Source organism: Oncorhynchus masou, unplaced genomic scaffold, assembly GCF_036934945.1.
Source record: "Oncorhynchus masou masou isolate Uvic2021 unplaced genomic scaffold, UVic_Omas_1.1 unplaced_scaffold_554, whole genome shotgun sequence".
Lineage (NCBI taxonomy): Eukaryota > Metazoa > Chordata > Actinopteri > Salmoniformes > Salmonidae > Oncorhynchus > Oncorhynchus masou.
The window spans coordinates 187,501-202,500 of record NW_027011956.1 but is presented as its reverse complement, the minus strand read 5'-3'; the positions used below and the strand labels follow the sequence as shown (position 1 = coordinate 202,500).

The window sequence follows — 15,000 nt, the reverse complement described above, 5'->3', positions numbered from 1 at the left end:
TTTTGGCAATATATATAAACAGACACATACACTAGTTACACACACCTGGGAACAGGTACACAACAGAAACACCCTGACCTTCCCTCCCTCCCTCCCTCCCTCCCTCCCTCCCTCTCCCTCCCTCCCTCCCTCCCTCCCTCCCTCCCTCCCTCCCTCCCTCCCTCCCTCCCTCCCTCCCTCCCTCCCTCCCTCCCTCCCTCCCTCCCTCCCTCTCTTCTCCCTCCCTCCCTCTCTTCTCCCTCCCTCTCTTCTCTCTATCCCTCCCTCTCTTCTCTCTATCCCTCCCTCTCTCTCTCTCTCTCTCTCCCTCCCTCTCTTCTCTCTCTCCCTCCCTCCCTCTCTTCTCTCTCTCCCTCCCTCCCTCTCTTCTCTCTCTCCCTCCCTCCCTCCCTCTCTTCTCTCCCTCCCTCCCTCTCTTCTCTCCCTCCCTCTCTACTCTCTCTCCCTCCCTTCCCTCCCTCCCTCCCTCTCTTCTCCCTCCCTCCCTCTCTTCTCCCTCCCTCCCTCTCTTCTCCCTCCCTCCCTCTCTTCTCCCTCCCTCTCTTCTCCCTCCCTCCCTCTCTTCTCCCTCCCTCCCTCTCTCTCTCTCTCCCTCCCTCCCTCTCTTCTCTCTCTCCCTCCCTCCCTCCCTCTCTTCTCCCTCCCTCTCTTCTCTCTATCCCTCCCTCTCTTCTCTCTCTCTCTCCCTCCCTCTCTCTCTCTCTCTCCCTCCCTCCCTCTCTTCTCTCTCCCTCCCTCCCTCTCTCTCTCTCTCTCCCTCCCTCCCTCCCTCTCTTCTCTCCCTCCCTCTCTTCTCTCTCTCCCTTCCCTCCCTCCCTCCCTCTCTTCTCCCTCCCTCCCTCTCTTCTCCCTCCCTCCCTCTCTTCTCCCTCCCTCCCTCTCTTCTCCCTCCCTCCCTCTCTTCTCCCTCCCTCCCTCTCTTCTCTCTCTCTCTCTCTCCCTCTCTCTCTTCCCTCTCTTCCCTCCCTCTTCTCTCTCCTCAACAGAGCAGTCTCGTCGTGATGACCTGGAGTCTCTTGGCTATGTCCTGATGTACTTCAACCTGGGCAGTCTGCCCTGGCAGGGCCTGAAGGCCGCCACTAAGAGACAGAAGTACGAACGCATCAGTGAGAAGAAGATGTCTACCCCCATCGAGGTCCTCTGTAAAGGATATCCATGTGAGTAGTTGAAAGACCTGTCTGTGGCTGGAAGTTGATGGTGTTTTTACATCCTTGTACATATAGAATTTCCACTCCCGGTCTTTGAAAGTGGATAGGTCTTCTGTGGTCCAACGTGATGGATGGGTTAGGAGCTTATCCTGAGCATGTGACGCAACCAGGAAGGAAGCTGATCAGATTCAGATCTGTTTGTAGTGTATGTCTTGTTGTCTTGGAGACTAGAAGATTCACATTCAGGCATTTTATTCCATATATACATATATATATATTAATTACAAACGGTAGGAGATACTGTAATAATATATACAGTGCCTTGCGAAAGTATTCGGCCCCCTTGAACTTTGCGACCTTTTGCCACATTTCAGGCTTCAAACATAAAGATATAAAACTGTATTTTTTTTTGTAAAGAATCAACAACAGGTGGGACACAATCATGAAGTGGAACGACATTTATTGGATATTTCAAACTTTTTTAACAAATCAAAAACTGAAAAATTGGGCGTGCAAAATTATTCAGCCCCCTTAAGTTAATACTTTGTAGCGCCACCTTTTGCTGCGATTACAGCTGTAAGTCGCTTGGGGTATGTCTCTATCAGTTTTGCACATCGAGAGACTGAACATTTTTCCCATTCCTCCTTGCAAAACAGCTCGAGCTCAGTGAGGTTGGATGGAGAGCATTTGTGAACGGCAGTTTTCAGTTCTTTCCACAGATTCTCGATTGGATTCAGGTCTGGACTTTGACTTGGTCATTCTAACACCTGGATATGTTTATTTTTGAACCATTCCATTGTAGATTTTGCTTTATGTTTTGGATCATTGTCTTGTTGGAAGACAAATCTCCGTCCCAGTCTCAGGTCTTTTGCAGACTCCATCAGGTTTTCTTCCAGAATGGTCCTGTATTTGGCTCCATCCATCTTCCTATCAATTTCAACCATCTTCCCTGTCCCTGCTGAAGAAAAGCAGGCCCAAACCATGATGCTGCCACCACCATGTTTGACAGTGGGGATGCTGTGGTCAGGGTGATGAGCTGTGTTGCTTTTATGCCAAACATAACGTTTTGCATTGTTGCCAAAAATTTCAATTTTGTTTTCATCTGACCAGAGCACCTGCTTCCACATGTTTGGTGTGTCTCCCAGGTGGCTTGTGGCCAACTTTAAACAACACTTTTTATGGATATCTTTAAGAAATGGCTTTCTTCTTGCCACTCTTCCATAAAGGACAGATTTGTGCAATATACGACTGATTGTTGTCCTATGGACAGAGTCTCCCACCTCAGCTGTAGATCTCTGCAGTTCATCCAGTGTGATCATGGGCCTCTTGGCTGCATCTCTCATCAGTCTTCTCCTTGTATGAACTGAAAGTTTAGAGGAATGGCCAGGTCTTGGTAGATTTGCAGTGGTCTGATACTCCTTCCATTTCAATATTATCGCTTGCACAGTGCTCCTTGGGATGTTTAAAGCTTGGGAAATCTTTTTGTATCCAAATCCGGCTTTAAACTTCTTCACAACAGTATCTTGGACCTGCCTGGTGTGTTCCTTGTTCTTCATGATGCTCTCTGCGCTTTTAACGGACCTCTGAGACTATCACAGTGCAGGTGCATTTATACGGAGACTTGATTACACACAGGTGGATTGTATTTATCATCATTAGTCATTTAGGTCAACATTGGATCATTCAGAGATCCTCACTGAACTTCTGGAGAGAGTTTGCTGCACTGAAAGTAAAGGGGCTGAATAATTTTGCACGCCCAATTTTTCAGTTTTTGATTTGTTAAAAAAGTTTGAAATATCCAATAAATGTCGTTCCACTTCATGATTGTGTCCCACTTGTTGTTGATTCTTCACAAAAAAATACAGTTTTATATCTTTATGTTTGAAGTCTGAAATGTGGCAAAAGGTCACAAAGTTCATATATATATATATATATATTAATTATACAACTGGATGTATGAAAAGAGCTGTATTTCGACCCATCCTCTCCTCTCTCCTCTCAGGGGAGTTTACCACGTCTAGTTGTATAATAATTAAAGAGCTGTAACCCATCGTCTCCTCTCAGGGGAGTTTACCAGGTCTAGTTGTATAATAATTAAAGAGCTGTAACCCATCCTCTCCTCTCAGGGGAGTTTACTACGTCTAGTTGTATAATAATTAAAGAGCTGTAACCCATCCTCTCCTCTCAGGGGAGTTTACCACGTCTAGTTGTATAATAATTAAAGAGCTGTAACCCATCCTCTCCTCTCAGGGGAGTTTACCACGTCTAGTTGTATAATAATTAAAGAGCTGTAACCCATCCTCTCCTCTCAGGGGAGTTTACCACGTCTAGTTGTATAATAATTAAAGAGCTGTAACCCATCCTCTCCTCTCGTCTCCCAGGGGAGTTTACCACGTCTAGTTGTATAATAATTAAAGAGCTGTAACCCATCCTCTCCTCTCAGGGGAGTTTACCACGTCTAGTTGTATAATAATTAAAGAGCTGTAACCCATCCTCTCCTCTCGTCTCCCAGGGGAGTTTACCACGTCTAGTTGTATAATAATTAAAGAGCTGTAACCCATCCTCTCCTCTCAGGGGAGTTTACCACGTCTAGTTGTATAATAATTAAAGAGCTGTAACCCATCCTCTCCTCTCTCCTCTCAGGGGAGTTTACCACGTCTAGTTGTATAATAATTAAAGAGCTGTAACCCATCCTCTCCTCTCTCCTCCCAGGGGAGTTTACCACGTCTAGTTGTATAATAATTAAAGAGCTGTAACCCATCCTCTCCTCTCAGGGGAGTTTACCACGTCTAGTTGTATAATAATTAAAGAGCTGTAACCCATCCTCTCCTCCCAGGGGAGTTTACCACGTCTAGTTGTATAATAATTAAAGAGCTGTAACCCATCCTCTCCTCTCTCCTCTCAGGGGAGTTTGCCACGTCTAGTTGTATAATAATTAAAGAGCTGTAACCCATCCTCTCCTCTCTCCTCCCAGGGGAGTTTACCACGTCTAGTTGTATAATAATTAAAGAGCTGTAACCCATCCTCTCCTCTCTCCTCTCAGGGGAGTTTACCACGTCTAGTTGTATAATAATTAAAGAGCTGTAACCCATCCTCTCCTCTCTCCTCTCAGGGGAGTTTACCACGTCTAGTTGTATAATAATTAAAGAGCTGTAACCCATCCTCTCCTCTCTCCTCCCAGGGGAGTTTACCTAGTCTAGTTGTATAATAACTAAAGAGCTGTAACCCATCCTCTCCTCTCTTCTCTCAGGGGAGTTTACCACGTCTAGTTGTATAATAATTAAAGAGCTGTAACCCATCCTCTCCTCTCTCCTCCCAGGGGAGTTTACCACGTCTAGTTGTATAATAATTAAAGAGCTGTAACCCATCCTCTCCTCTCTCCTCCCAGGGGAGTTTACCACGTCTAGTTGTATAATAATTAAAGAGCTGTAACCCATCCTCTCCTCTCAGGGGAGTTTACCACGTCTAGTTGTATAATAATTAAAGAGCTGTAACCCATCCTCTCCTCTCAGGGGAGTTTACCACGTCTAGTTGTATAATAATTAAAGAGCTGTAACCCATCCTCTCCTCTCTCCTCTCAGGGGAGTTTACCACGTCTAGTTGTATAATAATTAAAGAGCTGTAACCCATCCTCTCCTCCCAGGGGAGTTTACCACGTCTAGTTGTATAATAATTAAAGAGCTGTAACCCATCCTCTCCTCCCAGGGAGTTTACCACGTCTAGTTGTATAATAATTAAAGAGCTGTAACCCATCCTCTCCTCTCTCCTCTCAGGGGAGTTTACCACGTCTAGTTGTATAATAATTAAAGAGCTGTAACCCATCCTCTCCTCTCTCCTCCCAGGGGAGTTTACCACGTCTAGTTGTATAATAATTAAAGAGCTGTAACCCATCCTCTCCTCTCTCCTCTCAGGGGAGTTTACCACATCTAGTTGTATAATAATTAAAGAGCTGTAACCCATCCTCTCCTCTCTCCTCTCAGGGGAGTTTACCACGTCTAGTTGTATAATAATTAAAGAGCTGTAACCCATCCTCTCCTCTCTCCTCCCAGGGGAGTTTACCACGTCTAGTTGTATAATAATTAAAGAGCTGTAACCCATCCTCTCCTCTCAGGGGAGTTTACCACGTCTAGTTGTATAATAATTAAAGAGCTGTAACCCATCCTCTCCTCTCTCCTCCCAGGGGAGTTTACCACGTCTAGTTGTATAATAATTAAAGAGCTGTAACCCATCCTCTCTCCTCTCCTCTCAGGGGAGTTTACCACGTCTAGTTGTATAATAATTAAAGAGCTGTAACCCATCCTCTCCTCTCAGGGGAGTTTACCACGTCTAGTTGTATAATAATTAAAGAGCTGTAACCCATCCTCTCCTCTCAGGGGAGTTTACCACGTCTAGTTGTATAATAATTAAAGAGCTGTAACCCATCCTCTCCTCTCTCCTCTCAGGGGAGTTTACCACGTCTAGTTGTATAATAATTAAAGAGCTGTAACCCATCCTCTCCTCTCTCCTCTCAGGGGAGTTTACCACGTCTAGTTGTATAATAATTAAAGAGCTGTAACCCATCCTCTCCTCTCTCCTCCCAGGGGAGTTTACCACGTCTAGTTGTATAATAATTAAAGAGCTGTAACCCATCCTCTCCTCTCTCCTCCCAGGGGAGTTTACCACGTCTAGTTGTATAATAATTAAAGAGCTGTAACCCATCCTCTCTCCTCTCAGGGGAGTTTACCACGTCTAGTTGTATAATAATTAAAGAGCTGTAACCCATCCTCTCCTCTCTCCTCTCAGGGGAGTTTACCACGTCTAGTTGTATAATAATTAAAGAGCTGTAACCCATCCTCTCCTCTCAGGGGAGTTTACCACGTCTAGTTGTATAATAATTAAAGAGCTGTAACCCATCCTCTCCTCTCTCCTCCCAGGGAGTTTACCACGTCTAGTTGTATAATAATTAAAGAGCTGTAACCCATCCTCTCCTCTCTCCTCTCAGGGGAGTTTACCACGTCTAGTTGTATAATAATTAAAGAGCTGTAACCCATCCTCTCCTCTCTCCTCCCAGGGGAGTGTACCACGTCTAGTTGTATAATAATTAAAGAGCTGTAACCCATCCTCTCCTCTCTCCTCTCAGGGGAGTTTACCACGTCTAGTTGTATAATAATTAAAGAGCTGTAACCCATCCTCTCCTCTCTCCTCTCAGGGGAGTTTACCACGTCTAGTTGTATAATAATTAAAGAGCTGTAACCCATCCTCTCCTCTCAGGGGAGTTTACCACGTCTAGTTGTATAGTAATTAAAGAGCTGTAACCCATCCTCTCCTCTCTCCTCTCAGTGGAGTTTACCACGTCTAGTTGTATAATAATTAAAGAGCTGTAACCCATCCTCTCCTCTCAGGGGAGTTTACCACGTCTAGTTGTATAATAATTAAAGAGCTGTAACCCATCCTCTCCTCTCTCCTCCCAGGGGAGTTTACCACGTCTAGTTGTATAATAATTAAAGAGCTGTAACCCATCCTCTCCTCTCTCCTCTCAGGGGAGTTTACCACGTCTAGTTGTATAATAATTAAAGAGCTGTAACCCATCCTCTCCTCTCCTCCCAGGGGAGTTTACCACGTCTAGTTGTATAATAATTAAAGAGCTGTAACCCATCCTCTCCTCTCAGGGGAGTTTACCACGTCTAGTTGTATAATAATTAAAGAGCTGTAACCCATCCTCTCCTCTCTCCTCCCAGCGGAGTTTGCCACGTCTAGTTGTATAATAATTAAAGAGCTGTAACCCATCCTCTCCTCTTTCCTCCCAGGGGAGTTTACCACGTCTAGTTGTATAATAATTAAAGAGCTGTAACCCATCCTCTCCTCTCTCCTCCCAGGGGAGTTTACCACGTCTAGTTGTATAATAATTAAAGAGCTGTAACTCATCCTCTCCTCTCTCCTCTCAGGGGAGTTTACCACGTCTAGTTGTATAATAATTAAAGAGCTGTAACCCATCCTCTCCTCTCTCCTCTCAGGGGAGTTTACCACGTCTAGTTGTATAATAATTAAAGAGCTGTAACCCATCCTCTCCTCTCAGGGGAGTTTACCACGTCTAGTTGTATAATAATTAAAGAGCTGTAACCCATCCTCTCCTCTCAGGGGAGTTTGCCACGTCTAGTTGTATAATAATTAAAGAGCTGTAACCCATCCTCTCCTCTTTCCTCCCAGGGGAGTTTACCACGTCTAGTTGTATAATAATTAAAGAGCTGTAACCCATCCTCTCCTCTCTCCTCCCAGGGGAGTTTACCACGTCTAGTTGTATAATAATTAAAGAGCTGTAACCCATCCTCTCCTCTCTCCTCTCAGGGAGTTTACCACGTCTAGTTGTATAATAATTAAAGAGCTGTAACCCATCCTCTCCTCTCTCCTCTCAGGGGAGTTTACCACGTCTAGTTGTATAATAATTAAAGAGCTGTAACCCATCCTCTCCTCTCTCCTCTCAGGGGAGTTTACCACGTCTAGTTGTATAATAATTAAAGAGCTGTAACCCATCCTCTCCTCTCAGCGGAGTTTACCACGTCTAGTTGTATAATAATTAAAGAGCTGTAACCCATCCTCTCCTCTCTCCTCCCAGGGGAGTTTACCACGTCTAGTTGTATAATAATTAAAGAGCTGTAACCCATCCTCTCCTCTCTCCTCTCAGGGAGTTTACCACGTCTAGTTGTATAATAATTAAAGAGCTGTAACCCATCCTCTCCTCTCAGGGGAGTTTACCACGTCTAGTTGTATAATAATTAAAGAGCTGTAACCCATCCTCTCCTCTCAGGGGAGTTTACCACGTCTAGTTGTATAATAATTAAAGAGCTGTAACCCATCCTCTCCTCTCAGGGGAGTTTACCACGTCTAGTTGTATAATAATTAAAGAGCTGTAACCCATCCTCTCCTCTCTCCTCTCAGGGGAGTTTACCACGTCTAGTTGTATAATAATTAAAGAGCTGTAACCCATCCTCTCCTCTCAGGGGAGTTTACCACGTCTAGTTGTATAATAATTAAAGAGCTGTAACCCATCCTCTCCTCTCTCCTCTCAGGGGAGTTTACCACGTCTAGTTGTATAATAATTAAAGAGCTGTAACCCATCCTCTCCTCTCTCCTCTCAGGGGAGTTTACCACGTCTAGTTGTATAATAATTAAAGAGCTGTAACCCATCCTCTCCTCTCTCCTCTCAGGGGAGTTTACCTAGTCTAGTTGTATAATAATTAAAGAGCTGTAACCCATCCTCTCCTCTCTCCTCTCAGGGGAGTTTACCACGTCTAGTTGTATAATAATTAAAGAGCTGTAACCCATCCTCTCCTCTCTCCTCCCAGGGGAGTTTACCTAGTCTAGTTGTATAATAACTAAAGAGCTGTAACCCATCCTCTCCTCTCTCCTCTCAGGGGAGTTTACCACGTCTTGTTGTATAATAATTAAAGAGCTGTAACCCATCCTCTCTCCTCTCAGTGGAGTTTACCACGTCTTGTTGTATAATAATTAAAGAGCTGTAACTCATCCTCTCCTCTCTCCTCCCAGGGGAGTTTACCACGTCTAGTTGTATAATAATTAAAGAGCTGTAACCCATCCTCTCCTCTCTCCTCTCAGGGGAGTTTACCACATCTAGTTGTATAATAATTAAAGAGCTGTAACCCATCCTCTCCTCTCTCCTCTCAGGGGAGTTTACCACGTCTAGTTGTATAATAATTAAAGAGCTGTAACCCATCCTCTCCTCTCAGGGGAGTTTACCACGTCTAGTTGTATAATAATTAAAGAGCTGTAACCCATCCTCTCCTCTCAGGGAGTTTACCACGTCTAGTTGTATAATAATTAAAGAGCTGTAACCCATCCTCTCCTCTCTCCTCCCAGGGAGTTTACCACGTCTAGTTGTATAATAATTAAAGAGCTGTAACCCATCCTCTCCTCTCTCCTCTCAGGGGAGTTTACCACGTCTAGTTGTATAATAATTAAAGAGCTGTAACCCATCCTCTCCTCTCAGGGAGTTTACCACGTCTAGTTGTATAATAATTAAAGAGCTGTAACCCATCCTCTCCTCTCTCCTCCCAGGGAGTTTACCACGTCTAGTTGTATAATAATTAAAGAGCTGTAACCCATCCTCTCCTCTCTCCTCTCAGGGGAGTTTACCACGTCTAGTTGTATAATAATTAAAGAGCTGTAACCCATCCTCTCCTCTCTCCTCTCAGGGGAGTTTACCACGTCTAGTTGTATAATAATTAAAGAGCTGTAACCCATCCTCTCCTCTCCTCTCAGGGAGTTTACCACGTCTAGTTGTATAATAATTAAAGAGCTGTAACCCATCCTCTCCTCTCTCCTCCCAGCGGAGTTTGCCACGTATCTGAACTTCTGCCGTTCTCTGCGGTTCGATGACAAGCCCGACTACTCGTACCTCAGACAGCTATTCAGGAACCTGTTCCACAGACAGGGCTTCTCCTACGACTACGTCTTCGACTGGAACATGCTCAAGTTTGTGAGTAACGTCTCTCTGCTAACGTCTCCGAGTCGTCCCCCTTCGTTACATTGACCCTCGGACTGGAGTCTTTTCATTACAATATCTCCTGTCTCCTGAAGTCTGGAAAGCGTTGTGATTGGTGGAGACATGGGCTGGTGGGAGGGGCCCACTGTATTTCTTCTTCCATTTGTCTTCCAGTCAGTGCTGTGAACCAGTGCACACTGTGGGAGGAAGGAGAGGTCATTCAGACATAGTAATGGAATGTCCACGGTGGCCATTTTGTTGGTCTACGAATAGCAGTGGTTTCCCTGGCAACGGCAGCCATTTTGAATGCTGATTTGAGCAAATTCCTGGTCAATAAGATCCCATGGTGTTGTGATAGTGAAGAGGTAGGACAGTGGGACTGTTGTCTCCATGGTGATGTTGTGATAGTGACGGGGTGGGACTGTTGTCTCCATGGTGATGTTGTGATAGTGACGGGGTGGGACTGTTGTCTCCATGGTGATGTTGTGATAGTGAAGGGTTGGGAGGTGGGACAGTGGGACTGTTGTCTCCATGGTGGTGTTGTGATAGTGAAGAGGTGGGACAGTGTGACTGTTGTCTCCATGGTGGTGTTGTGATAGTGAAGAGGTGGGACAGTGGGACTGTTGTCTCCATGGTGGTGTTGTGATAGTGAAGGGTTGGGACAGTGGGACTGTTGTCTCCATGGTGGTGTTGTGATAGTGAAGGGTTGGGACAGTGGGACTGTTGTCTCCATGGTGGTGTTGTGATAGTGAAGAGGTGGGACAGTGGGACTGTTGTCTCCATGGTGATGTTGTGATAGTGAAGGGTTGGGAGGTGGGACAGTGGGACTGTTGTCTCCATGGTGGTGTTGTGATAGTGAAGAGGTGGGACAGTGTGACTGTTGTCTCCATGGTGGTGTTGTGATAGTGAAGAGGTGGGACAGTGTGACTGTTGTCTCCATGGTGGTGTTGTGATAGTGAAGAGGTGGGACAGTGGGACTGTTGTCTCCATGGTGGTGTTGTGATAGTGAAGGGTTGGGACAGTGGGACTGTTGTCTCCATGGTGGTGTTGTGATAGTGAAGGGTTGGGACAGTGGGACTGTTGTCTCCATGGTGGTGTTGTGATAGTGAAGAGGTGGGACAGTGGGACTGTTGTCTCCATGGTGGTGTTGTGATAGTGAAGAGGTGAGACAGTGGGACTGTTGTCTCCATGGTGGTGTTGTGATAGTGAAGGGTTGGGACAGTGGGACTGTTGTCTCCATGGTGGTGTTGTGATAGTGAAGAGGTGGGACAGTGGGACTGTTGTCTCCATGGTGGTGTTGTGATAGTGAAGGGTTGGGACATTGGGACTGTTGTCTCCATGGTGGTGTTGTGATAGTGAAGGGTTGGGACAGTGGGACTGTTGTCTCCATGGTGATGTTGTGATAGTGACGGGGTGGGACTGTTGTCTCCATGGTGATGTTGTGATAGTGAAGAGGTGGGACAGTGGGACTGTTGTTTCCATGGTGATGTTGTGATAGTGAAGGGTTGGGAGGTGGGACAGTGTGACTGTTGTCTCCATGGTGGTGTTGTGATAGTGAAGAGGTGGGACAGTGTGACTGTTGTCTCCATGGTGGTGTTGTGATAGTGAAGAGGTGGGACAGTGTGACTGTTGTCTCCATGGTGGTGTTGTGATAGTGAAGAGGTGGGACAGTGTGACTGTTGTCTCCATGGTGGTGTTGTGATAGTGAAGAGGTGGGACAGTGTGGCTGTTGTCTCCATGGTGATGTTGTGATAGTGAAGAGGTGGGACAGTGGGACTGTTGTCTCCATGGTGATGTTGTGATAGTGAAGAGGTGGGACAGTGTGGCTGTTGTCTCCATGGTGATGTTGTGATAATGAAGGGTTGGGAGGTGGGACAGTGTGACTGTTGTCTCCATGGTGTTGTTGTGATAGTGAAGAGGTGGGACTGTTGTCTCCATAGTGGTGTTGTGATAGTGAAGGGTTGGGACCGTTGTCTCCATGGTGACGTGTGTCTCTGTGTGTCCAGGGCGCCAACAGAGCAGCGGAGGATGCAGAGAGGGAGAGGAGAGCTGGTGAGGACAGACTGAGACAGGGACAGGCCAGGGCCCCTGCAGGGGCCAGGGGGATCCCCTCCGCCTCCGGACGACCCAGAGGAGCACAGGACGCAGCCGCACCCGCACCCCTCACACCCACCTCACACACAGGTTAGTGAAAACACACACACCCCTCACACCCACCTCACACACAGGTTAGTGAAAACACACACCCACCTCACACACAGGTTAGTGAAAACACCCGCACCCCTCACACCCACCTCACACACAGGTTAGTGAAAACACACCCACCTCACACCCACCTCACACACAGGTTAGTGAAAACACACCCACCTCACACACAGGTTAGTGAAAACACACCCACCTCACACACAGGTTAGTGAAAACACACACACCCCTCACACCCACCTCACACACAGGTTAGTGAAAACACACACCCACCTCACACACAGGTTAGTGAAAACACACACACCCCTCACACACCCCTCACACCCACCTCACACACAGGTTAGTGAAAACACACACACACCTCACACACACCTCACACCCACCTCACACACAGGTTAGTGAAAACACACACACCCCTCACACCCACCTCACACACAGGTTAGTGAAAACACACACACCCCTCACACCCACCTCACACACAGGTTAGTGAAAACACACACCCACCTCACACACAGGTTAGTGAAAACACCCGCACCCCTCACACCCACCTCACACACAGGTTAGTGAAAACACACCCACCTCACACCCACCTCACACACAGGTTAGTGAAAACACACCCACCTCACACACAGGTTAGTGAAAACACACCCACCTCACACACAGGTTAGTGAAAACACACACACCCCTCACACCCACCTCACACACAGGTTAGTGAAAACACACACCCACCTCACACACAGGTTAGTGAAAACACACACACCCCTCACACACCCCTCACACCCACCTCACACACAGGTTAGTGAAAACACACACACACCTCACACACACCTCACACCCAGGTTAGTGAAAACACACACACCCCTCACACACACCTCACACACAGGTTAGTGAAAACACACACACCCCTCACACACACCTCACACACAGGTTAGTGAAAACACACACACCCCTCACACCCACCTCACACACAGGTTAGTGAAAACACACACACCCCTCACACACACCTCACACACAGGTTAGTGAAAACACACACACCCCTCACACACACCTCACACACAGGTTAGTGAAAACACACACACCCCTCACACACACCTCACACACAGGTTAGTGAAAACACCCGCACCCCTCACACCCACCTCACACACAGGTTAGTGAAAACACACACACCTCACACACAGGTTAGTGAAAACACACACACACCTCACACACACACAGGTTAGTGAAAACACACACCCCTCACACCCACCTCACACACAGGTTAGTGAAAACACACACACCACACACCCACCTCACACCCACCTCACACACAGGTTAGTGAAAACACACACACCCCTCACACCCACCTCACACACAGGTTAGTGAAAACACACACACCTCACACCCACCTCACACACAGGTTAGTGAAAACACACACACACCTCACACACAGGTTAGTGAAAACACACACACCTCACACCCACCTCACACACAGGTTAGTGAAAACACACACCCCTCACACCCACCTCACACACAGGTTAGTAAAAACACACACACACACCTCACACACAGGTTAGTGAAAACACTGAATTGGTTAAATAAAGGTTGATCACCAGGTATCTGTCCTCTACCCCAGGTATGGAGGTCTCTCTCTCTCTCTCTAACCCCAGGTATGGAGGTCTCTCTCTCTAACCCCTGGTAACTGTCCTCTACCCCAGGTATGGAGGTCTCTCTCTCTCTAACCCCTGGTATCTGTCCTCTACCCCAGGTATGGAGGTCTCTCTCTCTCTCTAACCCCAGGTATCTGTCCTCTACCCCAGGTATGGAGGTCTCTCTCTCTCTCTAACCCCTGGTATCTGTCCTCTACCCCAGGTATGGAGGTCTCTCTCTCTCACCCCTGGTATCTGTCCTCTACCCCAGGTATGGAGGTCTCTCTCTCTCTAACCCCTGGTATCTGTCCTCTACCCCAGGTATGGAGGTCTCTCTCTCTCTAACCCCTGGTATCTGTCCTCTACCCCAGGTATGGAGGTCTCTCTCTCTAACCCCAGGTATGGAGGTCTCTCTCTCTCTAACCCCTGGTATCTGTCCTCTACCCCAGGTATGGAGGTCTCTCTCTCTCTCTAACCCCTGGTATCTGTCCTCTACCCCAGGTATGGAGGTCTCTCTCTCTAACCCCAGGTATCTGTCCTCTACCCCAGGTATGGAGGTCTCTCTCTCTAACCCCTGGTATCTGTCCTCTACCCCAGGTATGGAGGTCTCTCTCTCTCTAACCCCAGGTATCTGTCCTCTACCCCAGGTATGGAGGTCTCTCTCTCTATCCCAGGTATGGAGGTCTCTCTCTCTAACCCCTGGTATCTGTCCTCTACCCCAGGTATGGAGGTCTCTCTCTCTAACCCCAGGTATGGAGGTCTCTCTAACCCCTGGTATCTGTCCTCTACCCCAGGTATGGAGGTCTCTCTAACCCCTGGTGTCTGTCCTCTACCCCAGGTATGGAGGTCTCTCTCTCTAACCCCAGGTATGGAGGTCTCTCTAACCCCTGGTGTCTGTCCTCTACCCCAGGTATGGAGGTCTCTCTCTCTAACCCCAGGTATGGAGGTCTCTCTAACCCCTGGTGTCTGTCCTCTACCCCAGGTATGGAGGTCTCTCTCTCTAACCCCAGGTATGGAGGTCTCTCTAACCCCTGGTGTCTGTCCTCTACCCCAGGTATGGAGGTCTCTCTCTCTAACCCCAGGTATGGAGGTCTCTCTCTCTAACCCCTGGTGTCTGTCCTCTACCCCAGGTATGGAGGTCTCTCTCTCTAACCCCTGGTATCTGTCCTCTACCCCAGGTATGGAGGTCTCTCTAACCCCTGGTGTCTGTCCTCTACCCCAGGTATGGAGGTCTCTCTCTCTAACCCCAGGTATGGAGGTCTCTCTAACCCCTGGTGTCTGTCCTCTACCCCAGGTATGGAGGTCTCTCTCTCTAACCCCAGGTATGGAGGTCTCTCTAACCCCTGGTGTCTGTCCTCTACCCCAGGTATGGAGGTCTCTCTCTCTCTCTAACCCCTGGTATCTGTCCTCTACCCCAGGTATGGAGGTCTCTCTCTCTAACCCCAGGTATGGAGGTCTCTCTAACCCCTGGTGTCTGTCCTCTACCCCAGGTATGGAGGTCTCTCTCTCTAACCCCAGGTATGGAGGTCTCTCTAACCCCTGGTGT

At 47.5% G+C, this 15,000-nt stretch overlaps 1 protein-coding gene across 1 annotated transcript in view; it reads left to right on the top strand.

Annotated features, from left to right (window-relative positions):
* LOC135536082 (casein kinase I-like) overlaps window positions 1-15,000 on the top strand; it is a 62,597-nt gene that overhangs the window by 20,868 nt on the left and 26,729 nt on the right. The window contains exons 4-6 of the mRNA XM_064962468.1: window positions 987-1,157; window positions 9,473-9,621; window positions 11,634-11,811. Of these exons, the coding sequence (XP_064818540.1) occupies window positions 987-1,157; window positions 9,473-9,621; window positions 11,634-11,811 (498 nt within the window). The remainder of the gene's footprint in view (window positions 1-986; window positions 1,158-9,472; window positions 9,622-11,633; window positions 11,812-15,000) is intronic.